The 24,573-nt window shown below is 56.1% G+C and overlaps 10 protein-coding genes across 10 annotated transcripts; all 10 read right to left on the bottom strand.

Annotated features, from left to right (window-relative positions):
- Positions 1 to 69: 69 nt before the first annotated feature.
- On the bottom strand, positions 70 to 744 carry IE81DRAFT_48165 (hypothetical protein). Its single transcript, XM_025517374.1, has 3 exons — positions 626 to 744; positions 369 to 544; positions 70 to 264 (listed from the first exon to the last, which is right to left on the bottom strand). The coding sequence occupies exons 2-3, from the start codon at positions 478 to 480 to the stop codon at positions 107 to 109; spliced, it is 270 nt and encodes an 89-aa protein (XP_025371277.1). The 5' UTR covers positions 481 to 544; positions 626 to 744; the 3' UTR covers positions 70 to 106.
- Positions 745 to 3,382: 2,638 nt separating this feature from the next.
- On the bottom strand, positions 3,383 to 4,130 carry IE81DRAFT_48152 (hypothetical protein). Its single transcript, XM_025517373.1, has 3 exons — positions 4,109 to 4,130; positions 3,881 to 4,033; positions 3,383 to 3,648 (listed from the first exon to the last, which is right to left on the bottom strand). The coding sequence occupies exons 2-3, from the start codon at positions 3,969 to 3,971 to the stop codon at positions 3,506 to 3,508; spliced, it is 234 nt and encodes a 77-aa protein (XP_025371276.1). The 5' UTR covers positions 3,972 to 4,033; positions 4,109 to 4,130; the 3' UTR covers positions 3,383 to 3,505.
- On the bottom strand, positions 4,131 to 4,804 carry IE81DRAFT_48151 (hypothetical protein). The gene is made up of 2 exons (XM_025517372.1): positions 4,803 to 4,804; positions 4,131 to 4,673 (listed from the first exon to the last, which is right to left on the bottom strand). The coding sequence occupies exon 2, from the start codon at positions 4,569 to 4,571 to the stop codon at positions 4,215 to 4,217; it is 357 nt and encodes a 118-aa protein (XP_025371275.1). The 5' UTR covers positions 4,572 to 4,673; positions 4,803 to 4,804; the 3' UTR covers positions 4,131 to 4,214.
- A 3,196-nt stretch (positions 4,805 to 8,000) lies between these two features.
- IE81DRAFT_346049 (hypothetical protein) lies at positions 8,001 to 8,263 on the bottom strand (the record flags this gene model as incomplete). Its single annotated transcript, XM_025515992.1, has 2 exons — positions 8,001 to 8,086; positions 8,146 to 8,263. The coding sequence occupies 2 exons, from the start codon at positions 8,261 to 8,263 to the stop codon at positions 8,001 to 8,003; spliced, it is 204 nt and encodes a 67-aa protein (XP_025371274.1).
- Positions 8,264 to 8,916: 653 nt separating this feature from the next.
- Positions 8,917 to 9,781, bottom strand: IE81DRAFT_48031 (hypothetical protein). The gene has a single exon (XM_025517371.1). The coding sequence runs from the start codon at positions 9,504 to 9,506 to the stop codon at positions 9,057 to 9,059; it is 450 nt and encodes a 149-aa protein (XP_025371273.1). The 5' UTR covers positions 9,507 to 9,781; the 3' UTR covers positions 8,917 to 9,056.
- Positions 9,740 to 11,178, bottom strand: IE81DRAFT_47996 (hypothetical protein). Its single transcript, XM_025517369.1, has 2 exons — positions 10,444 to 11,178; positions 9,740 to 10,321 (listed from the first exon to the last, which is right to left on the bottom strand). Exons 1-2 carry the CDS (start codon positions 11,097 to 11,099, stop codon positions 9,973 to 9,975), a joined length of 1,005 nt encoding a protein of 334 aa, XP_025371272.1. The 5' UTR covers positions 11,100 to 11,178; the 3' UTR covers positions 9,740 to 9,972.
- A 2,476-nt stretch (positions 11,179 to 13,654) lies between these two features.
- IE81DRAFT_47849 (hypothetical protein) lies at positions 13,655 to 14,862 on the bottom strand. The gene is made up of 3 exons (XM_025517368.1): positions 14,248 to 14,862; positions 13,991 to 14,176; positions 13,655 to 13,877 (listed from the first exon to the last, which is right to left on the bottom strand). Exons 1-3 carry the CDS (start codon positions 14,501 to 14,503, stop codon positions 13,714 to 13,716), a joined length of 606 nt encoding a protein of 201 aa, XP_025371271.1. The 5' UTR covers positions 14,504 to 14,862; the 3' UTR covers positions 13,655 to 13,713.
- A 530-nt stretch (positions 14,863 to 15,392) lies between these two features.
- IE81DRAFT_346046 (alpha/beta-hydrolase) lies at positions 15,393 to 17,466 on the bottom strand (the record flags this gene model as incomplete). Its single annotated transcript, XM_025515991.1, has 3 exons — positions 15,393 to 15,605; positions 15,717 to 16,591; positions 16,704 to 17,466. 3 exons carry the CDS (start codon positions 17,464 to 17,466, stop codon positions 15,393 to 15,395), a joined length of 1,851 nt encoding a protein of 616 aa, XP_025371270.1.
- A 311-nt stretch (positions 17,467 to 17,777) lies between these two features.
- Positions 17,778 to 18,605, bottom strand: IE81DRAFT_47845 (hypothetical protein). Its single transcript, XM_025517367.1, has one exon. The coding sequence runs from the start codon at positions 18,375 to 18,377 to the stop codon at positions 17,910 to 17,912; it is 468 nt and encodes a 155-aa protein (XP_025371269.1). The 5' UTR covers positions 18,378 to 18,605; the 3' UTR covers positions 17,778 to 17,909.
- A 3,511-nt stretch (positions 18,606 to 22,116) lies between these two features.
- On the bottom strand, positions 22,117 to 23,111 carry IE81DRAFT_47836 (hypothetical protein). Its single transcript, XM_025517366.1, has 3 exons — positions 22,656 to 23,111; positions 22,394 to 22,547; positions 22,117 to 22,223 (listed from the first exon to the last, which is right to left on the bottom strand). The coding sequence occupies exons 1-3, from the start codon at positions 22,835 to 22,837 to the stop codon at positions 22,185 to 22,187; spliced, it is 375 nt and encodes a 124-aa protein (XP_025371268.1). The 5' UTR covers positions 22,838 to 23,111; the 3' UTR covers positions 22,117 to 22,184.
- Positions 23,112 to 24,573: the final 1,462 nt, after the last annotated feature.

Here is a 24,573-nt window from a genome sequence, read left to right as displayed (position 1 = left end):
CTCAGCGAATTGCGGAGCCGCTGCGCGGCCTAGGTGAATGTTGCGTCCTCATCAGTCACGGGCGATGCTCATCGCATCCCCCATAGACCAAGAGCGTTCGTAGAGACTACGGTGGGCAGGCGGAGCAGTCGTGATTCTTCTTGAATTCAGGTTGACCGCATTGAGGAGGACAATACTTAGTTTCGCCAATTGGCGTACTGCCAAGTTGGCGGCGCTCAAGGGCCGCGTCAGCCGAACGTCCCGTGGTCTTGAACGCGGATGCATCTGAAGTGGATCGGAGCAGATTGATCACGTTGGTAGGTCGCACCAGATCAGATTGGCCCACGCTCTCGTGGTTCGACAACATTCACGATTGCTTCTCAACGCACCAGTACGAGCATCGAGGCTGATCCTGTTGACCGCCACCGCTGCAGTAGTCGAGGCCAGCAGCGTGCAAGAGACCATGCACGCGGCGAGCAAAGTTGAAGTCTTGATGAACATTGTTACCGGTGAGTAGCGTTGGTTTTGCTTGCTTTGTGTTTGCGTTTCTTCGCGAGATGCGATGCTGTTGCGATGCGTAGGAAGGGTCAGCACACTGACCACTAGGAACCACTGCAGGCTTTAGCAGCAACCGGATCATCCTTACCTAATCAAGTTGCCTTCTGAAAGTCTCTTTGATGCCGGACACTGAGTTACTAGACTGTTGAGTTCTTCTAAAGATGGGACATTCAAAACGCGAGGAGGACGACGTTTTTATAGGAATGGCTCCTTTCGTGGATCGCTCCCCAAGCTGGGCATGAGCGTCCAGAGAAGGTGCTCGGACATCTATGTACCCTGCTCAGCCTCCTTGTGTCTGCACAAAACCACAGAGCGACAAGCTTGAGCAGTGCCCCACAGAGCCTAGCACAATAACATAGGCACCCGGCGCTCCTACCGCGGATGGGCGTTCCTACCGCGCATGGGCGTTCCTACCGCGGATGGGCGTCCAATCATCAAAACTTCGGGGATGCACGGTGTCGGGACTATGCAAACACGAATGGGGCTTCACGCCGCGCTGCGCGGAATAGACCGAGCACAATGTTCTTTGATGGTTGGTGTACGCCGCAGCAATCGAGTCCGCAGCTGCCGTGAGGGACGGTGGTGCTTTGAACACAGACCGCCACCTTTCACTGGACAGTGTGGCCGTCAGACTCCAATGCCAACCCACTTGCGTTCTACTGATGGTGAGTCCGTAGGCTAGCTACATCTCTGTTGATCGTTCTGATATTTCTCACCTCGTCTGGTTTCCGTTTGCTCGAAGGTAAAGTCTCGGCCCCAAGCCCATCCTCCGGCGCAAGAGACGAGTAGACGGATTGCTACCTTGTGTAGAAAATAGCAGACTGAAAATAGCAGACTGATCGGGAGGCAAGTAAGAGCAATCTTACGCCGTCTCTCTTCATCCTTCTCAACTCGTTGTTGATGCTTCCCGTGAGACATCTTTCCGGATAGCACGGCTAAAGCGACTTTTGCGCAGTCAATTTGCAACGGTACGCTCGTCCGCATGATGCACCTCGATTCGTGATACGCTTGCACATGTGTGACGAGGCGCAAGCTTTGGCGAAGCTGGGTAGCATTGTGGCCTGATGCTGCCTCAAGCTCAAGGTCAGCGCTGCGGCGGCATCCGCAGACAATGACAACAATACCCATCAGGCATGCGGTGCTGTCACCGCGACGCAGGGCATCATACGCAGCCAAGACTTGGGTCATTAATTTCACGCGCACAGTAATTTAATACAGGCTCTTCTTTTCGCTTGCACACTTGCGAGGCATAGACATACGATACGCCGCACGAAGGGCAGCGTACTGTAGCATTGCTTGTACGGCACCACCCCTCAGACAACATGGGTGGCAAGCGACGCAGAGTCCATAAAGCGTAGCAACCTTTCGCCACTCAGTCTCAATTTTTAACCATCTCTCGATCGACATCTGGAACAAAGTTCAAGCCGATGCGAGGTATCAGTTGCCTCCAAGCGATCAAGGACCTTACCCACCCCAGCACGTGCATCTATAGGTGAGCGTGACCAGCGCATCAACGCTTCTTCCAAGTGCTGACGACCATCAACACTTCCAGAGTGACAGCTCCACAGCATTGTTCTATCGGCCTTTTACATCCGCAATCGTTACAGAACGTTCGTCGGGCCCACGCATCATGTTCAAGTTGATGAGACTTTTAATTTTTGCTGTGCTCGCGCTATGTGTGCTCGCTGGTGCGCTGCAAGTCAGTGCCACATCGCGAGCCAAAACTGCACGGGACCACGTAGATCAAGGTGCGTTTGCCATCATGCCCTGTCGCCGTCTCCTCACCAAACTCGCTCACCTCCTCCATTCTCGCAATTTGTAGGCAGCAATGCGGCACTCATCAAAAAAGGAGAGGACAGTGGCTCAGACAATGGGAATGACACTAGTCTGGGAGGCTACTGTCCCGTAGGATGCGATTCTCCGCAGCTTAGGAGTCAGCTCGACTGTTCGGGTTGTGGTCATTGACGCCTCTCTCGGTGCCATGCGCCGAGCTCGCTCTGGTTTTCGTCACAGCACGTAATGCTCCACGCACGCAAAACAAAGGACGAGGGGGTCGAGGGGCTCCGAATTGAGCCTACGGATGCGTTTAGCTGGCTTTCACACCTTGACGTAGCTTTGCAAGCCAGAAATGAATGTGAAACAAGTCAGGGCGATTGCTGTGACTCGACCGAGCTGCACCGCATGCCTTCGATCAACCTTACGTATCTGCGGCGGCCCTGCGTTTCAAGGTACCTTGCCAGTTCTCGTGTGGGCACAGGTTCCTCGCGCATCGAAGGGAGCATTTGCTGGTCTGTCTCGAATGGGGCCCTCTGCTACCGGCATTGTTCCCACGGCTTCACAGCCGCAAATCCAGGCGTGGTACTCGGTGCTTCTTGCTCTAACCATGGGTGCAACGCAGAAACCTCTCAGCAGGGGTGCAGTGAGTATTGGCCTCGCTGGTAGTGGTGGAGCTGCCTCCACAATAAGGTAATCTTAGCTGCTAGTCGATCGTAGATTGTTCCGCATCCACAATTGTCCAAGCGACCGCAACGAGCGCTTGTCTCCAGATCGAACTCGTAGTGGATGTTCAGTGGTCATTCCTGCATCCAAACGTGTTTACCGCATTACTCATTGACTCCTTAACGTTGCAGCAGTTCTCTCGTCCATACTGTGTTGCGCGTGGACTCAAAGAAAGCTTCGGAACAGAGGTGTCTTTCCGGAGAAGCAACATCGCCCGCCCCATGGTGGCCGACGCGCAACTTCTCAAATGAGCGAGTGGGGCAACACGTAAAGCTTCGATCGCATCATAGCATTAGGAAATGGATGTGTGCAATGTGCACACAGGAGTGTCGATAGAGGGTGGAGCGGACGGTACGGGGAACTACGCCCGAGATCATCTCACGTGTAGCCAAGGATCAAGTGCGAAGTTACAAGGTGACATCGCAAGCGATCGAAGGTCGGCAATTCCTCAGTTGGGCCCACAATTGATTCAAGGGCAGCCAACACAATCGTGGTATTGCCTTAGCTCCGGAATGTCGCAGTCTGGATGACACCATTTCTTATCGTGCTTCTTCCACGTTCCCTCGTCGGAGTCCGATGGTGAAGCGCGCGGACTGAGTTGATCTTTTCCATCTCAAGACGCGCAGAACCAAAGAAGGGAGGGGGTCAGAAATTGTCTCAGCCAACACTCAGGCTGCCTGCAACTTGGGCACATGGCGCTCATTGGGGGCCTTGTTTCGTGTACGGGCAGTCAGCGCACTTGTGGCCGGCTCTCAGAGCTGCATACGACTCTCAGGGACGAGAATCACGGACGACAATGCTGCTAGCTTTGTTTGCAATCTCGACTTGCGCTCGACCGACTCACCATTCTGCGCTGTGGCACCGACTTGAAGCACGCCCGCGAGCACGCAAACCACTAGGCCAGCGTAGGTCAGGACGGTCGACTTGAGCAGCATGATGTGTGGGCCTGATGGGTGTCCTCTGACAATCGCAGATCCGATGTACGGGCGAGAGAGCGCTACAGGACTGTCATTGAGGAAGTTGTGAGAAACCTCAGCACACGGAAAAGAATTTGGACGCTACTCATGCTCACCGATTGACGTGCTTGCTCCAACAAGGCAAGATGTTTGATGACTTGGTAGCGCCTGAGATTCCGTCGGTGTGTTGGGTTTTGGTCTGTCGAGAGATTGTGGAGCGTATCAGACTGTCGAAGCGAGGGAATTGCCAGGTTTTATACGCGCGAATTCTGCGTCGCTCGCCACCCATGTCGCATTTAGCGGTATCACTGCTTCTTCTACTACGTGCTGCAAAACCACCGCTACTACTGCTTCTTCCACTGCGTGCTGCTTTGCTGGCGTAAACACTTGTCTGCGCTCACTGCGGGACCTACCAGCCCGTGACTGGCTGCGTGCGTTCGCCTTCTGCCGCCGAGGTAAGTGTGTTACTTGTCTTACTGTCTGCGGTTGTAGCGCAGCGCTCATTTTTGAGCTGGTTTGGACAGAGTGAACCAAATGCAGGCCCAGCGTCACCAAGTAGAGCTGATTGCGCCTTCGCATGAAGTCGACTAATTACAGCGTACCGGTGTATGCTGGAAGTGCGTATCGCAGGTCCAGCCGTTGTGTTCGAGACTGCGCCTCATGGCCAGCATCAACTTGGGACTCGCGGCGCCCGCCATTCCGAGTGTTGATATCTCGTATCGGAGGTGCTGCGCAGACTCGTTCAGCAAGGGCGCAAGTACCACTAGCCTCGCTGATGGGGCTGGATGGAGGGGCAGGTGATGGGAGCGCCTCGCGAATCGAGCGTCAAGCATCCGTGACTCTCAAAGCGATGCACGCGTATCTCTAAGTCGGACTCGCTGTGGGCCCTGCTCGACGCATCCGATCTTGAGGCTGCGATGTCCGACGCCTCTTTGCTCATCGTACACGTAAGCTCCAGCAGCTGTCCCCTCCATTTTGTCTTGCACGTCGATGCACCAAGCGTGCCTTTGGACCGGAGTGGCAGGCGCGCTACCTCGTCCCAGAGTGACTTAGTCGCAACCCTTAATCTGAGCAATCGTGAATGTACCGCCAGCCATCGTTGAAACCACCAAAGGTTTCAAAAGCTCCTCCAAATGCTTTACGTCGATCGAAAGCAAGAGATGAACCTGAAAGTCGTCCGTGTGTATATGCGTGCACGGTTGCGGCTTGTTTTGATTTGATCTGACGCGGCGTCACGTGGCTTAAGGTAGCTGGCATGATTTGGACGTTCAAGTCAAGAATCGTGAATTACGCAGCTGCACGGCGGCCTCGATCAAACGTGAATGGGTTGTGACTTGACTCGTGAGCTGCAACCATCTGAATCTCGTCATGCTTCACCTGCCAGTGCATGAGCTTGTCTTCAGCGCATTACATCGAGCTCGTCTTCATTAGGCCTTGCGCACACAAGGCCAGACCAATGACAGTGTCAGATGGGACGTCGCCACTCCTTCATGAAGGGATGTAAACATAAATTTGAGAGGAAGTTGCTCGAGATCGGTTGGAGAGGTAGGGAAGGCATGGCGGGTGGCTTTTGGGCGTGGCTTTCTGGAAACGGCTTTGGGGTGGAGGTGTAATGTGGGTTTGGGAGAGCGAGGACAGAGCGGAGGAGTAGGCAAGCAGACGAGGTGGATGGATGGTAAATGACGCGCGTGAAGTTTCAAGATGGAGTCAAGGTTCCCCGAGAAGATTGCGCAACGCGCGAGTGTCGTGAGCTTGACAGCCACTCGTCCAGTCAGACCTAAGGTTTGCCACAGTTGGCGCACGGACAGCCGTTGCAATCGTATTTGGTCCTGTTGTCTGCGTGCCTGCACTGTGGGTGACACCACTTCTCGGGGTTGCTGGTGGACACTCTCATCATTAATCTTGGTTCCAACATGATCTCGCGCGCACTGAGCTGATCATCTCCATCTGAAGTTGCCCAAAGACAAAAAGCATGTCAGAAGTTGTCTGAGCGAGCGACCAGTCTGCAGCCAGAGCGCCCTTCTTCCGCGCGTCGTGTCCATTGGGGGCCGCAGTCCATGCAGTCGCGCCCAGTGCAGTCATGTCCGGCTCTCAGAGTTGCGAACGAATGATGCGTATGGCAAGAATGGTGGGAATGGAAGTGGCCCATCACGAGTCGCGGGTAGTCAACTCACCATTTGTAGTTTTTGCTGGACAAGTTGAAAAAGAGCGCTCGTAGTCAGGATCATGTCGTGCGGACGAAGCGCGCGCATCGAACGCCGGTCACACCTGCCCCTTCCATCATACGCTTCGCCTCCTCACTCCTTTAAGGTGGGCATCCCGAACAATGGTACATGCCGTTGCGATGATTACCACACTGAGGCAAGCACAGGCCTTCTGGGCCTGAACTGGCTTGCTGCCTTGTTCTTAGGGTCCACTCGCCCCTCTCAGCACGACCTCGACGCGTGAGCTTCGCTCCCTCGTGCACTGTCGAGTGCGGAGAGCCAAGGCAAGGCGCGTATCTTTCCACTGAGTTTGACTTGCCCTAAGACCCAAGCGAAGAGCATAATAAGACTTACCTACATTAATTTTGAAGTTCGGGCGTGGGACGGCATAGTAGGCAAGGCGATAGTCAGCATGTTGTAGAGGCCAAAAGATTACGATGCGCCTTGACGAGCGGAGAGAGCTCGCGGCGCCCGACCAGCCTCCCTCTCCTCATCTCACCAATATTAGCCCGCCATCCGATGCCTCTCCGCACCCAGCATTTCAGCTGCCCCTAATGATGGCAGTTTGTGCAGGCCGAACTCTGGATCGTGCTCCATTTACACCAAGCAGGGCAAGGGGGCGGCTCGTGATGCACGACCTGATTTACCGATCGCTGTTCGATTTCGGACGTTCGCTGCCCGGCTGATCGAGGTGAAAGCGAGCGGTGAAGTCTGAGTATTCACTTCCGCCCGAACTTTCGTCTGCTCTTGTCGGACCATACGTCGCCATCATGGATGTTCAGAGTACTCACCTGTGCGAGTGTTCCGTAGGACGAGTATTGGAAGAGCACACAAAAAAAAGCGCAGACCGAGATGTGAGCGTGTGTTCGACAGAAGCAGCTTCTCAAGTGTACGGAGCCAGTTAAGATTGGTCGTGGACCCACAATGTCGCGTGAAGATTTAGCAGCCTGGCGGACAGTTCGCCTGGCTTCTAAAAGCTGGGATACTGCAAGCTAGAGGGCAAGGGGAAGGCCTGAAACCGCCCCCCCCCACCAGTGTTGCCATCCCGACCGCTCAGCCATTGACCTTTGTCAGCTTCTTGAGCAACGGAGCGTTGTGCGAGTGACGCGACGTTTGCTAGGATTTGGCGTGGAGGCTCTGCTAAGCACCTACTGAACAATGCAAGCGGCAGCGCTCGATGCTCGGAATGGTCTCTGAAGATGCTCTCAAGTCAGGCTGCCAAACTCACCTGCAGCGACGGCGTAGAATGGAGGCCAAAGAAGGGTCATGTCAGCACATTGTGCAGCTTGGAAAGCATCGTGTGCGCGACGAGCAAGCCAGCGCGGGCTTCGAAGCGTTGCTCTTGAGGAAGGACGATCAGAACAGCTGAGCGCGCTCCCGACAAGAGGAATTCCCAGAGCTCTTCCCGCAACTTGGCGGTCAAACGTGCCCTTGGTTGCCCTTCCTTGGCTCTAGCTTGCCAATGGCAATGTTTTCCGTCCAAGCGAGCCGAGACTGGAACTTGAGAAACCACTCAAACACCAGAGTCTCCACTACTACGCCTGAGTGGTGCCGAAAGTCACGCCAGTCTCGCGAGCAACTCACCTGCAGGATCGTGGTGCGCGAGGGGACAAGAGAAGAAAAGAGTAGAAGTTGTGTCAGTGTGTGTGTAAGACAGCTTCTTTGGTGCGCTTAAGCGCAAGTGGCGGTCAATTTGTGCGAACCAAGGCTGACCTCGTCAATCAACGCCTTGCATGGTGACATTTCGAGCAATCGACGGAATTTTTGGGAGCGGGGTTGGTCTCATGGCAAGCCTTTGGACATTCTAGGAGTGTTTGACGACCCTTAGACGTCTGACGCGGCTCAAGCTGCGGCACGTCGTGCTCTGATCAATGAGAGCAGTGGCGCTTTCTAAATGCCGACTCAGAGAGACGGGCCCCTCCATTCCACTGCAAGCGCTCGTGACTCACCTGCAGGAATGTCCCTAGCATAGAGCGTGGGAGTAGCGGCAGCCTGGCCGGCTTGACCAATCAAAGCGCAAGCAGCGACGGTGATCAAAATGATGACGGGAGTCTTGATGACCTGCATGGTGTGAGCCGAAGAGCTGAGCAGCGGGGATGGCCGGTTTGAGCGTCTTTCAACGAGCTTCGACGTGAGTTTTGCAGATATGGGATGCGAGTGCTGAAGACTGCTTTGAGCGTTTCGCTGTTGCTTTATGGTCTCGCTTGGGCTTGCGCGTGTGCTTCGGCTTGGGATTGACTTGAGCTTAGGCTTCGAGAATCGACGTTGGGCGATGTCGGTAGTCGTGAGACTGTTGTCTGGCTTATTGAATTTGCTGATCTGTTTCGTTGTGACGAGAAAGATAGGGAACTCAAGGCGACTAAATGCTCGCCTTATAAAGACGAGACGCTGGCCGAAATGCTCATGTCGTAGACGTACCACGTACGCCGGGCCTCTGCATGTGTTATTGGACCAATTATTCAGCTGCTGAGCTGGACTACACTCTTTCACGCTCGCGTCACCAAGTCTTGCCGTTGAGCTGTTGCACTGCTGCCATATTATTGGCTGATCGTGCGTGGTGCAAGGCGCCAGTATCGTCCGCGGACCGCCCAAGACCAGGAGTAGAAGGTGATCAGCGCAGACGAATGCGGCGCGAGAGTAGACGGATAGGCCGCGGAGTAGACGGGATATCTACGTATCTCGCGGGAGGTGAGTCTACACTCACTCTTGGCCAGCCAATCAGCGAGTAGGGAAGAAACCCAGGACTGCGCACACCGCTTTACACCTCGTCCGTGCGGCGTGCCGAGCGGGGAGAAGTGACTCTGGGGGTACTCGTTATTGAACTGAGTGGAGCGCAAACACGTAAAGCCCTCTCACCCATTTAGAGCGACGAGCGAGTCTCCCGCTGCGCGGTATCTAGGCTGAAGCGCGGCGCAGACATGTTTTGAGGAACGGAGTGTTCTAAGCTAGGGAGTCCGCACGATATTATTCTCACCGCGCGACGTCGATCGCGCCCAACTTCGGGGCAAGTCAAAGCACCGCAGACTCGTTTGTTCTGGCTACGAGGATCGCATTGCGGCGCTCGCTGCGCACCTCGAGTGGCTACGTCTCGATTAGAGCTCCGAAAGTGCATTGGCGCAATCCTGCGCAGCGCGCATTCGGCCTCGGTACCTTTGGGGGGCAAGAGGGAGAGGGCTACGAACATCGATCCTACTTTGAAGTTTGAGCCATAGGTGCTCCAACGCAGTCGTGAGACAAGTACCTGGATATCTGGTTCGGCGCTTGACGATAAACCCCTGATCCGCTGGACCTCGGAGTGATGAGTTACCATGCAGCAATGGCGTAGGGCAGAGAGCTAGCCGCGGGCCTGCCCAATGCGCAGAGGCCCTTTAATTGCGCTCGCGTTCTGACTGTGGTACCTCGGACCCCCGCGCGCCGCTAGATGTGAGCTCGATGCAGTATAAACAGCGCCGTGTTTGCGCTACGCGCTTCTCGGGCAGCCACCCCGCCTCTTCGTAGCGGGCAGAGCCCGAATCCCGATTGAGGCAGCGATACGGGGCGTGATCGTGATCATCGTGAATAGTGGTGATCACCAGCCAGGCAAGCGGTAGGGAGTACTAGGGACCAGTGCAAAAGGCCGCCAACGTGATGGCGAGGCAAGATCGTGTACTGATCGTTAGCCATGAGTGTGGATGTAGAGCAGGTGAGCAACGTGATCAAACGTAGACGCGACCTTCCATCATCAACACGCTGCACAGCCACGCGTGTGTGCACAAATGTTCGCGTGATGTTATGGCTCAACCGCGATCCGACGCTGCGACGTGTGGATCTCTTTGTTGCGAGACATATGCGTCATCGATCAGGGTTGCGGGCCATCTTCTCATGTCAGATCTGCTAGGCCGTCTTGGACTGTTCTCTTCATTCGTTGCCAGCCCTCTTGCTCCGACAGTACCATGCCCGTCGGGAAGCCACTGCGGGCAAAAAAATTCTCGAACAGGCCCCGGAATGATTTGCCCGAGCCTTCGTGTCGTTTTGGGTCGATAAGGCTGTCTACGATGTCTGAAAAGGCTGCGGTAATCTGTCGAACGAAGCGCTGGCGCGCAGCCTTGCCGTAGTTGAGATCGATAAGTCTCGCGGCTACCCGAACTGGAAATGAGAGCAGCAGGCCAGCGGATAAGAGAGCGTTTTCGCAATGTTGGCTCAACGAACAGAGCCGCAAGATTTCGGTGCTCATGTGCCTTTCCCAGGTGAAGACCACCTGGACCCACCAAACGACTGGATCCTGGGCACGAACGTTAGACGCGTGGCTTTGCGAGGCCGCCAAGGACGATTCGGGGCATTCTTCCTGTTTTTCCCGAGAGACGGTCCGCCAAACCTCGCCTCCTAGGGTCGTGGCTATCCAGGACCCCAAGGCTGAGCGCTCAAGGGCCGGAGGAAGATTGACGTAGAAGGGCGTGGTGAAACCAAGTTCAGCCCTGCCCGCAATCCACCGTGCCGCAGCAATGTCCAAATCGGTCCCTGTGGCGCCGTCCACAAGCTCCTGCACCAGGCTAGGAAAGCGCGGAATTGTCAGCATCAGCTGGGTGTAGCTGGGCATCGCTGCAAGGACGCGCTGCGCTCCTCGCTGGCCTTCGCTAGAGCCAGAGCTCTCAGCTCTGGCGTCGCAGGGCAGCGTAATGCCCGTGTGCGTCGCGCGACGGAGAAGAGCGTCACCAAGCGTAGCCTCGGTCCCAAAGTGGCTGTAGTGGTCAAAGCGAAGGAGTGTGGTAACCGCGTCCCGGGTCTTGGGCGCCGCGAGGTTCACCCGATGTCTGAAGGTCTGATAGGTGATCTTGTCGACATAGCGAAAGGCTCTTTTGTCGTCTGGGGCAATGTGGTCATATACCATCATCTTCAGATCCAAAGGGAGAATGGACCAGAGCATGTTGATTCTCCGAGATAACGAAGGGACAGCTGCGTCCCTGTGCTACATCCAAAAGGATTGGACCGACCGGACTCAACCTCGACTTGAGGGGTAGCAGATCTCGCGCGCCTGTGGAAGACTACGTGACGAGCAACAGACCGCTGGACCTCTTTCCTTCATCAACATCCTTTGGCAAACCGGCCAAGGGACCACAACCGAGTGACGCCGGAAAGGTTGCCTTCCCGCCTGAAACACGAGAGATGGTCATGGTATTGAAGAACGAAGTCGTGAGTGGATGTCCTGGAGAACACACGCATATATGCGCGCGCGCCCACGTGACAGTAGCTCGTCTTTCAAAAGATGGTCGCCCTGGGTTCGCTGCACCGGTTTCCGAACTCGTGAGTCTTCCACCCATCTGCACGTCCTAAGTACCGATCAGACACTTTGGCAGCCGCTGCTTCCGCAGGATAAAGAGGAAGGAGATCGCGACGATAGAATTAGCTCTACAGATCTCACTCAAGATTGTGATCGTGGTGATGAGGAAGATAATTTCACAGTTGCTACATGCATGATGCGATGATATACGCGCGTGGGCGTGTCACCTAGCGCCTGACACTCACCAGTAAGCAGCTAGCGGTTGGACACATCAGCAGGCACAAAGCGAGCAGCAGAACAAACGCACGCTCAGATGACTAACAGCTACAGCAGGTCTGCCCCAAGCTGTAAGCGGCAGGTCTATACTGGTGACCCTTTCACACGCCATCCTAAGGAAGCGAGCGCGTGACATTTTGTTTCTGATTCGTGATGAATGAGCGCAAGTCACGAGTCGTGAGTGGAACAGCCGCCTGCCGCGATCATCACCAGTGGTCTGAGCAGCGCATCTCCTGCAATACACTTCTCACAGCCATAGCGATTGCCAGTACGTTCGTGATAAAGCTCAATAAAACACAAAAGTGTAGCACTAGACTAGCATCGACGGCCTGGTCATCGCGTTGACTACAGTAGTACTTATGTGACCAGTTCGCGAGCTTCGCCTCCTCAGCCTCTTGTAGATTGGCAGGAGCATAGCGCGCAAAGTGTAGCATCCATCTACGAGCACTTCTCCTTGCAACCTTCTCCTTTCGGGCAGACCATGACGCAATGTACAAACTCATTCTTCTTGGGCGGAGAAAGAACAGGCGGTCGCAGCCAACGCTTGACTGGAGCGCCTCGAAGCGTGCGCGAAGCAAGGCTAGACCAGCCTGATTGGGAGATGCGGGCAGAAAGTTGGTCAGATCCTTGGGTCGACACAACGACACCGGCGCGTTCTGCCAGTGCGAGAATCTCTGCCATGGACGAAGCCGCATGTTCGACGCTGCGAGAAATCGCATATTCTAATACAGATTCCGCTTCCACACACTTTTCTTGCATTGCACCCGCGTACCCCTCCGGTGCGAAGAGGTCCTAGATCCGTCTGGCGAACGGTGGATCACACCAGCCTCGATGGCGTGCGAGCCCTGCTGAGCAAATCTGAATTCTGAAACGAAGGGACAGTAGCCACTGCAAATGTAGCTGAGCCATGGCGCTCGAGCTGCGTGCTGGTAGTGCGAGACAGCACTCTGCATCGTGCGTGCCGAGTTGTGGAACGCAATCCAACGCCAATGCTGCGCAATAGGTCCGGACGCGATGGGTCCGCGCTCTGAGAGCGATGGATGTCGTCCGCAACAGTCGGGCCTAATGGCACACCTCTTTGCACAACGTCCCTCCATATACGCAGACGAGCTTGCAGGTCTGGCCTGGAGGGTTGTGGCTAATAGGCTCGCCTAACGTCGGAGCTAGGCGACGATCCAGAACGCCACGTTCGAAGGCCCTCTCCACGAGCCCAGTGCTGCCTGTGAGAGCAGAATAGCAGATCAGCAGAGCTCGTCCTGCCCGCAGGCTCAGAGACAGATAGCAAGCTGCACATGCGCTTTCTATGAGCGTCATCGACCGCAACACAGCAGCTTCGAGGTGCACCAGGTGGGCCCACGTTGCTTGATGAAGCCATCGCCGACCAATCGCTCCATTCTAGTTCTGATCAGCCTCAACGTGCACGCGCGCTCTGGCGTCGACCGCCATGGTATCACCGCAACTAGCAGGGAGAGCCAAAAACGTACTTCTTCGCTGGCGAGCGCCAGTCCCTGAGAAGGGCCTGCTGGCACACTCCCATGCAAGATTGCATGGCTTTCTCGCATTTGCGGTCGGGGGTCTGATCGTGCTTTGGGTTGAATCCAGAACCGGTCTGGGCTGGGGGGTGCAGCGCTGTCGATGCGATCTCTGCTCCTCCTTGCAGCCCGTACAGGTCTGCACGGAGAAGGAGGCAAGCAGAACTCGAGTCGACCAACAATTTTGCAAACGGCAATTGCGTCTCTTGCAAGTCCGAGCCGCTTCGGGAACAGCTAGCGACAATCGAGAATGCAGTTGCCGAAGAGATCGCATTCACTCGTGCAAGACTGCTTCTTGTGATTGCGTTGACTCTGCCATGTACCAGACCCGATAGCATTCTGTGCTCGAAAATGCAGCTCGGTGGATGCGACATCTGCTCTCGTGAAGACGGTGCTAACGAACGATGTATGATGAGGGTCCGGATCGCCCAGCACTAGTGTTCTAGCAACATCTATGGGGGACACGGCGCCTCGCAAATCAAGACTCCAGGCGGGCACTGGGCGTTGCATTCATGCTCTCGCTTGGTAATCCGATCAGCCTCTTCCGTGGAGGGCGCTCCCATCGCATCGCCACGAGCAACCAACTTTGAGCCGAGAGCATTTCTGACACGAAGCTCTAAGCAATCGGAAAGTGAACCATGCATCAGGCTCGGCAAGCACGACGCTTCGATGCCGCAAAGACTCGAAGGAAGCCCGAAAGAGAGAAGGACGCCGTCAAACTCAACTCACCATGCTCACCTCCAGCAGTGTCGGCACGTGCAACGAGATTGTCGCGGGCGGCCAGCTCAGCCGAGCCGTCAACAACCTGTGGGTCCACTGGGGCTGCAATCGTTCCAGTCGGGCCAAAGAGAGCAAGAGAGATTGCAACGGATGCGACGATGCAAGACACTTTGATGAACTGCATGCTGATGGATACTTGAGGTGTGCCTATCAAGTGTCAGACTACAGGGAGCGTTCAGCAGGTGCGAAGCACGAGGTCGACTCACGATTGACAGTTCTTTGTGGTGATTGTGTTTGGTAGCCTTGCGCAGCAAGAGTTTCGAGAATAGTTGAGTACTGACTGTGAGTCGCTTTGGAGTTCAAAATTCGGTCTTGTGATGAGGAGAGATGTCTGAGGACCACGGAGCCCGGCGTGCCTTCTTTATAGATAAGTGGGCGACTCTCGATCGCTCTACGTGCCCTGCCTGAAGGAAGACCGAATGCGGTTGCGAACGCGGCTACATCGCCTGCCGCCACCTTCATGCCCTGCTCCTGTCTGCGCCTTCGTGTCTGAGCTGGCAACGACTTTCCTGACTTATCAACGGCGCAAGGTACGCCACCGTCTGTACATGGGAACGGCCCGAATTCAATGCGGCCCGTCTTCTGGACGCTCTCTGGCGTATCAGCAACCGCGCGCTCGATGAGGAGCGTCAGATCGATTTTTGTCTGCTCGAAGAGAAGATGGGTGGGGCCGGAGAGGTCGGGCGCAGCGTCTCACCAATATCCCTCCGTGGTGTCGTCCTGCCTGGCTGAAAGTCATACCGACGTCCGCATTGGTGTGATCCCGTGGAGAAGTTCGGACGTCGTCGCCGTTCACGTACTTTGACACCAATCGACTTTACACCACTCCACTCCGCGCAGGTGAGCCTGTCGAGGTCCTTTGATGCTTCCGCCTGACTGAATTGCCGGTGCCTCGCCCCTACCGCAAGTGCGGTAATCTTCAGCACGGCGTGCACCAATAATTGCGTGAGATCAAGCAGCTAGGCGCGAAGCAGAGGAGCTTGAGAGTGTTGTTAAAACACCTCAATTTCTCTGACGTTGAGCTCGCGGCTTGCAATCAGCTGGGAGGTGAGTGGCATTCTGAGGCGTCGCCCGCAGCACCTCATTCGTGAGGGCATCCCTTCAACGAGAGAGAAGGATTTGCAATCGTCCAAGTGAGACACAACTCTGGTGTGCGGGGTGCGCAACCTCGGCCGTGTGAATGATTCACACCAGTGGTTGCTTCCCGCTGCTATGCGGCTATGGCGGCAAGACATCAGCAGTCTTGACGTCCGCGGCCCCGTATTGCTCGGCAGCAATCGCGATGCTTTGCATGAGAAGCGTGACGTCCAGCAGGCGGAGGCGCACGAGCTGTCAAGCGCATCGCCTACAATCACCGCTGCGCAGGTCCAAATGTCTTCGCAGAGGGGCCAACTTGGCCTGCAGAAGCGCTGGCACGCCCAAAGGGCGGCGGAGGAACAAAGGTCGCGGGCGCAGCGCCGGGCAGGATGCCAGGTTTGAATTTGGACAAGCTGGAAATGGGAGGGGGTGCGTTGGACTTTTTCCAAAATTCAACCAGAGTCTGAGCAGTCCTTTCTGGTGCGTCCTGGAGAGAGTAAAGTTGAATGGGAGTATGAGCTTGCTGACGCCAGTGACCAAAATAAGGGTGGCCGTGCCGTGCGATATGATCAGGAGCTCGTAAAGACCGAGTACTTACCTCTTGTAGACTGTGACCCACTTCAGGGAACACGGCTAGTTGATACTTGCCTTGCATCTGACCAATCATCAACTCCTTGTCCAGCCTGTCCGTCCCAGCCAGTAGCAGTAGCCGAGGAGCTCTGACCGACAGAAATTTGGATGAGAGTCCCGTAAACCAGCCTGACCAGAAGGGTGACGTGGCCAACAGGTCGTGCACCCAGACCCAAGCGGGCGGTCGTGTCTTGCGTCTCGAGGTCTTGGAGCTGGGCAAGGTGGTCTCCTGCGCAAGCGAAGTGCCATCCGGCTGCAGCTCAGGCCTGACCGACTCGGACAGCTCTTCGACGGCTTCTTCTTGTCCTTCCTCGTCATCCTCCGCAATGCCAGTCATCTGACTCGGCACTGCGCTGTCGGCAACGCCATCGTTCTTCTTCAACAAGCTGGGTACGCTTCGTCTTGCGCTGTCTGGGTTGATGACCGTTCCACTCTCCACGTGCCATCTGATCGCGTCCTCCACCGAATCGAATCCGCTTGGATAGGAGAGGATGATGTGCTTCATAGAGTCCAGAGCAGCGACGGCTGTGCCTTCTACCACGTCTAGCACTGCTACCCCTTGAATCTTGCTTGCAGGCAGGACGTAAGATGTTGATGCGGACGAGTCATCAGTAGGGTGTGGTGGTGTTGTTCGCGTGAGAAGAGAAGCTACCTCTACGGCCACGCTACCTCCCATGGAGTGACCAACCAGGACGAGACCTGGGGTGCCCTCGGGTGTCTGGAAGAGGGAGCCGATCACTCTCGCGAGATCAAGTGCGATCGTATTCAAGGACATGTCGAGCGTGTGGCCGCTAGTCGGCATGCTGTGTGCAGGTGACGCGTCGAAATCCATGCTGGTTCGACCTGGACGAGAAAGCGGGTAGCGATGAGCGGAGTGCCGTCACGAATCGCGGTCACGCCAACGCAGTAGTGCGCATTGCATGGTATACTGCAGCATACGTGAGCCACCACTCACCGTGACCTCGACAATCCACGGCCAAGACGCCTGCTTTGCCCTGCGTGAGACGCTTGATGGCCTTGGCGACGAGAGCAAAGGACAGGGCAGAGTAGCCTGCGCCGTGGATCAACACAAACACTGTGCCATTGTCCTTGACCTGCGGGCAACCTGCAGCTGACGATGAGCCTGGCACGTCCTCGTTCTCGTCGCCCGCCACGATCGGTTGCAAGTCGTCGAGATTCGCATCCATGAAGCTCGTCTGAGCTTTCGAAGCAGCGCTGCCCTGAACCTTCCTCGAGGCTGTCTGCTTCGTCTCGTGCCCTTCCTGCTCGACGATCGGAGGCGTGTAATATACTCGAAAAGATGCTTTTGCCACATCCCCGCTCGAGATGCCTGTCAGCTTGTCCGCATGAGCAGGCACATCCAACTCGATTTCCAACGCCTGTTCGAAGCAGCCCTTTGCGGAGAGTGGAGAGTAGTCCACTTGGCTCATCGCCTTTCTCATCTTGCCGCGAGACGGCATGCTGGAAGCATCACTCTTGTCCGATGCAGCTGGCTGAAAGCTTGATCCGAGCAGGGACTGTGAGGGAGGTGGCGGCATACCCGTCGAAACGCTGGCGGTGCGTGATGCGCCGACCTCCTCGCGCAGAGCACCCAGACCGGGCTGTGTTGGATCCGCACCACTGGAAGAGGTGCCAGCAGCTGCGCTTGGTGAGATTGCTGGCAAGTGCGGCAGGCGAGCTATGCGGTCCTTGAGCAGCGCTTGACGCAAGTCGGACATGATTGATCGGATGCGTGGCTTGGAGGGTAATTCGCTCTCCAAAAGCGCAGTCGAGAGTGGGCGATGACTGGATGGTGAATGTGCAGGTTTCAGCTCTGCCATCGACTGTTTGGAATCACAATGACAGGAGAAGTGAATCGAGTGATGAGCGTGCCCCGTTGCGTTTTGAGCGCGGGCAGCGGCGAGTCGAGTCGGAGTGGGAGTCGAGACGAAGCGGAGCGCGAGCGCGACCGCTGTGGCCCCGCACGCGTATAGGTATGTGGAGGAAGCCATCCCGATCGAAAGAACGCGGCGCAAGACACTCGTGACTCACGACTTTCAACCACCACCCCGTCGACCTGTCCTGTCCTCGGCGCACTTCTCACAGCGGCAGCTTCAAGCTTGCACCATCTTTCCCTCTCCCAGAGTGTTACACCACTCGCCACTATGAGTGCTTGCGCATTTCAACCTCGAGCGCTCAACAACCCAGCCGGCGCAAAGTTCCTAGACCCCTCACAACGAGTATCGACCAAGGAGCTACAAGCTGCCGATCGGTCATGGCAAGCGAACAGAGCTTCCTCATCTCTGGCGCACATGCACAATGATGTGCAAGGCAGTCTGAGCAAAAGCAAAAGCGAAAGCAAAAGCGAAAGGATCAGCCCAACTTGCACGCATCGAGACGCCCCACGAGACGATGCGCAGACGCATAGAGTAGAGGGGAGCGCGAGCTTCAAGTCTTGGATCAAAGGCTTGCTTGCGTAGCCGATGATCCGCCTGCGAGTGCTTCCAAGGATGCAGCGAGCGACAGGAACCCTGCATTGGTCGAAGGATCTCGACACGTCGTCACATCCACCACAAGCAAACAGCTCAGCGGACTTGACACGTATGCAAGCTTCGCGTTTCGTGGCACCAGCGGCGCCTTTCCTGCCCATCCCAGTCTGTCCATTGCCGCACTGCACTTTCTCGCTTCGAGTAGGCGGGGCCGATGACTTCTCGAGATGCTGAGAGGAGCGTCTGCCTGTCTTTACCAGTATCAAAGCATCCTCGCAACGTGAAGCAAGATCGAGCCTCCTTGCGCCAATGATCCGTGTGCACACGCAACCACGTCATCGATGCTGGATGCGAGACTAACATGAGACGCACCTGCTCACATCCCATGCGAGATATGAAGAAGCACGCCTAATCTGTTCAAATCTACAAGGTCAAGAGAGCAAGTCTAGAATTACAGCAACGTGAGAGTAGCATGGGTGACGGGACGGCAGCGCTTGCCGACTGGGGCACGGGATATGATGGCAGCAGCACGAGAGCAAATGGAAAAGTGGCGTTCATCGCGGAAACTCGGCACGTCTTCGCTTGAAAAGTAGCGAAGCTTGTCAAGGGCGGGCTGCATGCGTGATTCACGTGTTGAACAAAATGTCGGCGCCCACACTGGTAAGCCAAGGGTCAGGGTTGATGAGAGCTGGACCATCTGTAGAGCCAAGATCAGCAAAAGGATCTTGATGAGACCCGCCGTGTGGGTCGATGCCGTCGACTACGTGACCTGCGCCGTACGAAGGCACGCCAGAATTAAAGTTGGATGCAGAGGACAAGAGGCTCAGCACATTACTGGGAGCCAGATGCGTCTGAGCTGCCAGCTGGCCATTGTCGCCCATCGATGAAGCCTGCGGCGTTTGCAGAGACGATCCTGCCATGGCCTCGGAGGGCAGCTCGGATGTGCTGCTGCTGGACATGGTGGAGGACGAAGCGCCCGTACCACCTCCAAGGCCGTCGCCGGACTCGGCCTTGACGTGCGGCAGCGAGATGCCCAACTCGTGCGCGTGCGCGTCGAACCACGCAATTGAGTCTTCCAGTAGTGTGTGTCCGCCGAAGTTCTGCAGGTTTTCTGCGGGCACTAGATTTTGGGTTGGTACCGCTGGGCTGCTGTGAGAAGGGGTCGGCGTGTCTGTGGTTGTAGTCGTCTTGTTCTCGGTTGGCGCTATCAGGCTTCTCAGCGCGGGGAAGTTGGGGATTTTTTTCTCCAAGATTGTAACTGCGATTACAAAAGAGGTGTCAGTACTTGGACACACGTCGAAGGGCATGTCACTGACGGAGATGGGATGCCCTTCCCAGAGCGAGGTCACTAAGATCCCAAGAATGTCTCCGACGAGCCGCTGCCAACAAGGTCAGAAAGCGTCGCAGGCTGTCCAGAGCCGCCTGCAGCGGCGCTTCTTCTTGCATTCTATTAAAAGATATCGCAAGCCGTGCCAGCAGCGACAGACATGCAGAAAGATGATGCTGGCAGTCTGGGTGCGCAGGCGTCAGCGCGAAGTCGCGCGAGGCACTGCTCAAGCGACTCACATGGCAGGAAGAAGCCGTCACTGAACTCGTGGTCGTCGAGCGCGTCGAGCCAATCAACCACCATCTCGGTAGCATGCAGAGCCGTGCGAAGCGCGGGCAGAATTCTGGTCTCGTCGAAAGTGTCTGAAGCCGACACAGCGTCGAGTGCGGTCCTACACAGAAGCAGCAGCACCCCAAAGTATGAAAGCTGTAGACTTTCTGCAAAAGAAAGTCCAATCACATCGTCTCAGCCGAGTAGCACGCTAGACCTGTGATCGTGCCACTTACTTGTCCCCGCCACGTTTTCGGCGCCGCGGGAAGCGCTGGCGTCGTTCTTGAAGACTGCGCGCAGCGTGTCCGGAAGCTGTGCGCACCAATCGTCAAGCTCCACCATGAAGGATCTGACGCGCTGCGCAACTGCAAAGCCGTCATTCCTTCTGCACTGCACCGCGTGAAACTCGACCAGAATACTATCGAGAAGCTGAGTCAGTGCAGCAAGAGCTGCAAAGGTGTCGCCTGGAGTGTGGACCTCGGCACCCTCTTTAATGCCATCATTGGAAGGAGTAATCTTGAGACCCTCGATGGTATGCGAGCCAAAGTCAAATTGTCCAATCTCCTTGTCTGTCAAGTGATCATTGCACACCGACAGACCGCTCCGCTTCGGAAGCGGCACGCTGAAGTCTTGCTTGTGGATGACGCTCGGCCTGCCCCAACACAATGAAGACCACTTGTCGTGAATGACTATTGCCCACCAGATCCTGATGCGAACGTCGCGCTCTTCTCGGGAAAGGGTCCAGCTCGTCGGGTCCAAGTGAAGACCCAGCATGTGCGCTGTTCCGACCGCTTGCATCAAGCTCATCATGTTGCCGCTCGTGTTGATGGATGGTCGTCCAGCAAGGTCTGCACATGCGACCTGAAGCGTGACCAGCGTGGTCGAATTGAATTGTTCGATCAGCGCGTTCAGATTTGCGCCCCAAGCGTCCTTTGATGTTGCCCTCAACGTCTTGTCGTACACCAAGCTTGTCGCGAGTGCGGCGGTTGCTAGGACTGTCGGAAGCGGTACATTGATGTCTAGAGCTGCGCTTGCACCTTTGTTGCGTACCGTGCTTACAGCCTGCAGAGCGGCCCGCCTAAATGTCCTTCGTTGCGTGGTAGTGAGCAAGGGAAAAGCCGCGCTGTCTCGCTGGGCATACCAGACCATGAGTGGCGCGACTTTGGCTCCAATGCTGCGTCGCAGCTCTAGGAGTTTCGCTTCCACAATCTTTTGCGACTCGGATTTGCTCATCATCTTGTCATAAGGTTGACTCGCCATGAAGGAAAAGTAGACTGGCCTTTTTGGGTCCTTCGTGACCAGGCGCACGCGAGACGATGCTTTGTGCCGCTGCTGAGATGTTTGACGACTCATCTGCGAGCCATGTTGTTGACGTGAGGCAGCATCCCGCAGCGGGACCAGCTCATTCTGGGGCGAGGCACTAGGAGATGAAGCCTGTCGCAACAGAACAGGATCTTCCGAGGAGCTCGAGCCGAGAAGAAAAGGCGCGAGATCTTCACGTCTTTCCTGTGCACCGCGCCCAGCAGCCAGGTCGGACTCGCCGCTGCCACTCGTGTCATCGCGTGCGAGCTCCTCACCTTCGACCATAGCAGCAACGAGGGAGTGCAGATGATCGATGCCTGCGGATTGTTGGTGCTGCTCGGCTGATGCTGTACTCCGGCGCGGCGCTGAAGTCCGCTGGGATGCCCATGTACGACCGACGATTCCTCGCTGTTGGTCGCTCAAGTTGGTTGGCCGGAATGCGTCACTGTGAGAAGCCGGCTGACCCGGATTCGAAGTCTGCAAAGGAGACAATTTTGAAGGCTGCATCTCACCTACAGATGCCGACTCTGTGGTGTGACGTGGAAAACGACCATGCGATGTAGGCGCTGGATGGAAACGCTGTGAAACCTCCGGACGATAGACTGATTCCATGTCGACATCTGGCGCTTCGCCTTGAAATCCTATGCTTAGGCGCGGTGGATTCATCCGTTGCGACGTTGTCGGGTAGGGGAGAGAAGATCGATGGTCCCAGAAGCGACGCGGGGGCGGCGCTGCCGGCGGAGGAGGAGTGAATTGCCTCAGATAAGGCTGGTATCGATGCACTGGCGGACTCTTCACCCTGCTAGGCAGGACCGAGGAAGGATGATGCGGCGGATAAGGTTGAGGTGGCGGCATCTCGACGTGGTGCGTGTAGTGCGGCGGCCTCGTTCCATACGGGCCAGGGACCCGGCTTGCGTGGCTGCCAAGCGGTGAGTCGAATGTCCCTTGTCCGATGCGATGCTCCACTTCGGATGGGCCAGAAATGGAGCGGGCACGGCCTGCCCAATCGAAGGCATGGCTAGCAGCATCGATGTGAAGGCGACCTTCATTGCTCTGTGATCGTCCATCTCTATCTGGTCGGCTTCTTGGCGTAGGGTCCATTTGGAAACTGGTGGTCATGGTGGGAGAGGCAGAATGAGAAAGGTGATGACGAGTCAGACTAGTCGCCGATTACCTGGACGACCTCCACTTTCACCGGAGGGCACCAGCACCATCGACACTGCTGCTGCGGCGCTTGTCGGGGCGGCGCTGTCAGGACCATGATGTGATGCTACTCACGTGCAGTCTTTGCCAGCTGCGTTGCAAGCCTGACATCTCTGACCCACTTCTTCGATGATGCACCTCCCTAACGCGGAGGCAGACGAGGTTACTATAGAACGTGCAACAGGGGAAAATGCTCCGCTCACCTTTCCGTCGGCGGCAAAGGTCGCACCTGTCGAAGCGTGAGGCGGTAAGCGCGCGAGCAGCGTCAGCACCTCCTGCACCGTCGCATGAAGACTTGGCTTGGCTGTCAATCCGGCACGTCGCTGTCGAGACTCACGGACGCTCCTTCCGGCTTCTGTACGGTCGCGCCCCTTCCGATCCGGCTGGGACAGGGTCCATGCGGGGACTGCTCTTCAGCGAGCCTATTCCATCTGAGCTTTGGCCAGCGGGCGAAGCCTTGTCCGCCTTATCCGTTTCCATCCACGCATCACGATGTGTCGACATCTTCTGGTCGTCCATGTGAAATCTGCGCCTTTAGCGCGCAAACCTGTATTGTCGTAGAGCCGGCCGCGACAGATGCTTGAGCGCGTGCTTCGAGCTTAGAGTCGAGGCGCAAAGGGGAAGCGGATCCGACGAGCCGACAAAGGCGGAGGCAAGCTGGCCACCATCCCACGACGGCCATGCGTATGCGCCTCTGCACCCTTTTCAGAGGCTGATGGGCCTTGCGCTCATGAGTGGTCCAAGGGAAGGCTGGATTGATGCTGCAGATGAAGAGGCTGGGTGGTGTATCGAAAAGGCCGGCTTGTTGTCAAAAGGGCGCCTCGTTGTCTCGAGCCGCGACCCGTGACACCAAGCGACGCCTAGCTGTGCAGACGCTCTGAGGCGTAGATCTTCGCCTTGACTTGTTGCAGATGCTAAACTCGCCTATAGCTCCGTCGAGGGTGTCTGGTGCTGCATGGTAGGATAGACACGATCGACGAAGGTACTTGTGTGAGCGGCTCCAGGGAACAGCAGCGAGATCAAAGGACGAGAGTCAAAGTCACCAGTGCACGCAAGCATCATGCTCGCATGCACGCAAGCAATCAATCGATCGTTCTCACGTCCCTAAGTTTGGCGCAGCGCATGGCGCTAAGTCAGTCAGCGAGCGCATGCATCAGCAGTCACGAGTCGTGAGTAGTACGTGAGTTTTGAGTCCTGTACGGTACCGGCATTCGTGATTCTATCTGGCGCAAGATCGATCGCGTATACGCGTGCGTGTGTTTGCCGCGGCGGCTGCTTCTCTGACGCAGCCATGCATCCAGCAGCAGGCAGCAGCATCACTCGTGACTCAAAACTCAAAACTCAACAAATCACTCGCGACTGATTTGAATCACGAATCACTTGAATCAAAGTCCGTGAGAGTTGTGAGTGTTGTGAGTCACAGTGCACTGGGCGGTCAAGACCAGCATCATCGGCAGAGAGAGACGAGACAAGACTATAGACAAAGAAATCATTTGTCATTCAATTGCGGTGCGTGTCGAGGCCAGTGTACGAATTAATGCATGCGTACGCTACGCCTCAGGTGCACTCACACTCACGACTCATTCAAAATTGAGCTATAGCTGCTGTGCTCAGCAGCGCGAAATGCGGCGCTCACGACTCGTGACTACATGCTAGCTGTGACTGAAGCGCAATTCGACGACCGTGAGACACTTTTGCTCTATATAGGCGCTTCGGAAGCGAGAGCGCGTTGCTCATCGTCGCACTCGATCGCTTATAGCTCGATCATACACTATTTTAGATGATATGTGCACGATGGCCGGTGCTATATACATCACGACTTTGGGGCGTGAGGCGCGGCCGGGAAGCCACAGAACTCACAGCTCACGCCTTTCGTGAGTACATTGACTCAATAAGCCTGCTGTCGTGAGATCAAGGCGGTGGCCATAAAGTCATAAGTTATCCTGGTTGACGCTTGTTTCTTGCACAGTTAGCGCCCAGGGCAGCTCAGGACGGCAAATGCTCGCACGGTAAACGGCGACGTGACGACGATCAACGTCTAGTACAATACCTATAGCCGTCAATCACTCTAGAATCTCGCGATCCTCTATAGAATGAGTGCATGCGGTTGTAGGCAGCGTAGGACCATCAATGGTGGATCTGGCAGACCTCCTCCGTAGGCTGTACCGGTACCTGCGCGCGCAACCATCCATCTCACACGCGGTGTGCGGGATTCCCGGTTCTCCAACACACGAACGCGTCACGCACGCCACCCG

Source organism: Ceraceosorus guamensis (assembly GCF_003144195.1).
Source record: "Ceraceosorus guamensis strain MCA 4658 unplaced genomic scaffold IE81scaffold_14, whole genome shotgun sequence".
Lineage (NCBI taxonomy): Eukaryota > Fungi > Basidiomycota > Exobasidiomycetes > Ceraceosorales > Ceraceosoraceae > Ceraceosorus > Ceraceosorus guamensis.
This window is presented reverse-complemented; position numbering and strand designations above follow the sequence as displayed.

Coding starts and splice junctions, on each gene's coding strand:
- IE81DRAFT_48165 (XM_025517374.1), bottom strand. CDS start 480: ATGTTCATCAAGACTTCAACTTTGCTCGCCGCGTGCATGGTCTCTTGC. Junction 265..368: donor CAGCCTCGATGCTCGTACTG/GTGCGTTGAGAA, acceptor GATCCACTTCAG/ATGCATCCGCGTTCAAGACC.
- IE81DRAFT_48152 (XM_025517373.1), bottom strand. CDS start 3,971: ATGCTGCTCAAGTCGACCGTCCTGACCTACGCTGGCCTAGTGGTTTGC. Junction 3,649..3,880: donor CGGTGCCACAGCGCAGAATG/GTGAGTCGGTCG, acceptor GCGCGTCTTGAG/ATGGAAAAGATCAACTCAGT.
- IE81DRAFT_48151 (XM_025517372.1), bottom strand. CDS start 4,571: ATGCGAAGGCGCAATCAGCTCTACTTGGTGACGCTGGGCCTGCATTTG.
- IE81DRAFT_48031 (XM_025517371.1), bottom strand. CDS start 9,506: ATGGTAACTCATCACTCCGAGGTCCAGCGGATCAGGGGTTTATCGTCA.
- IE81DRAFT_47996 (XM_025517369.1), bottom strand. CDS start 11,099: ATGCTCTGGTCCATTCTCCCTTTGGATCTGAAGATGATGGTATATGAC. Junction 10,322..10,443: donor GCCCAGGATCCAGTCGTTTG/GTGGGTCCAGGT, acceptor TCTCATTTCCAG/TTCGGGTAGCCGCGAGACTT.
- IE81DRAFT_47849 (XM_025517368.1), bottom strand. CDS start 14,503: ATGAAGGTGGCGGCAGGCGATGTAGCCGCGTTCGCAACCGCATTCGGT. Junction 14,177..14,247: donor ACCACAAAGAACTGTCAATC/GTGAGTCGACCT, acceptor GCACACCTCAAG/TATCCATCAGCATGCAGTTC. Junction 13,878..13,990: donor CACTGCTGGAGGTGAGCATG/GTGAGTTGAGTT, acceptor CCGATTGCTTAG/AGCTTCGTGTCAGAAATGCT.
- IE81DRAFT_47845 (XM_025517367.1), bottom strand. CDS start 18,377: ATGGGCAGGAAAGGCGCCGCTGGTGCCACGAAACGCGAAGCTTGCATA.
- IE81DRAFT_47836 (XM_025517366.1), bottom strand. CDS start 22,837: ATGGACGACCAGAAGATGTCGACACATCGTGATGCGTGGATGGAAACG. Junction 22,548..22,655: donor AGAAGCCGGAAGGAGCGTCC/GTGAGTCTCGAC, acceptor ACGCTTCGACAG/GTGCGACCTTTGCCGCCGAC. Junction 22,224..22,393: donor GCAGCTGGCAAAGACTGCAC/GTGAGTAGCATC, acceptor CATGACCACCAG/TTTCCAAATGGACCCTACGC.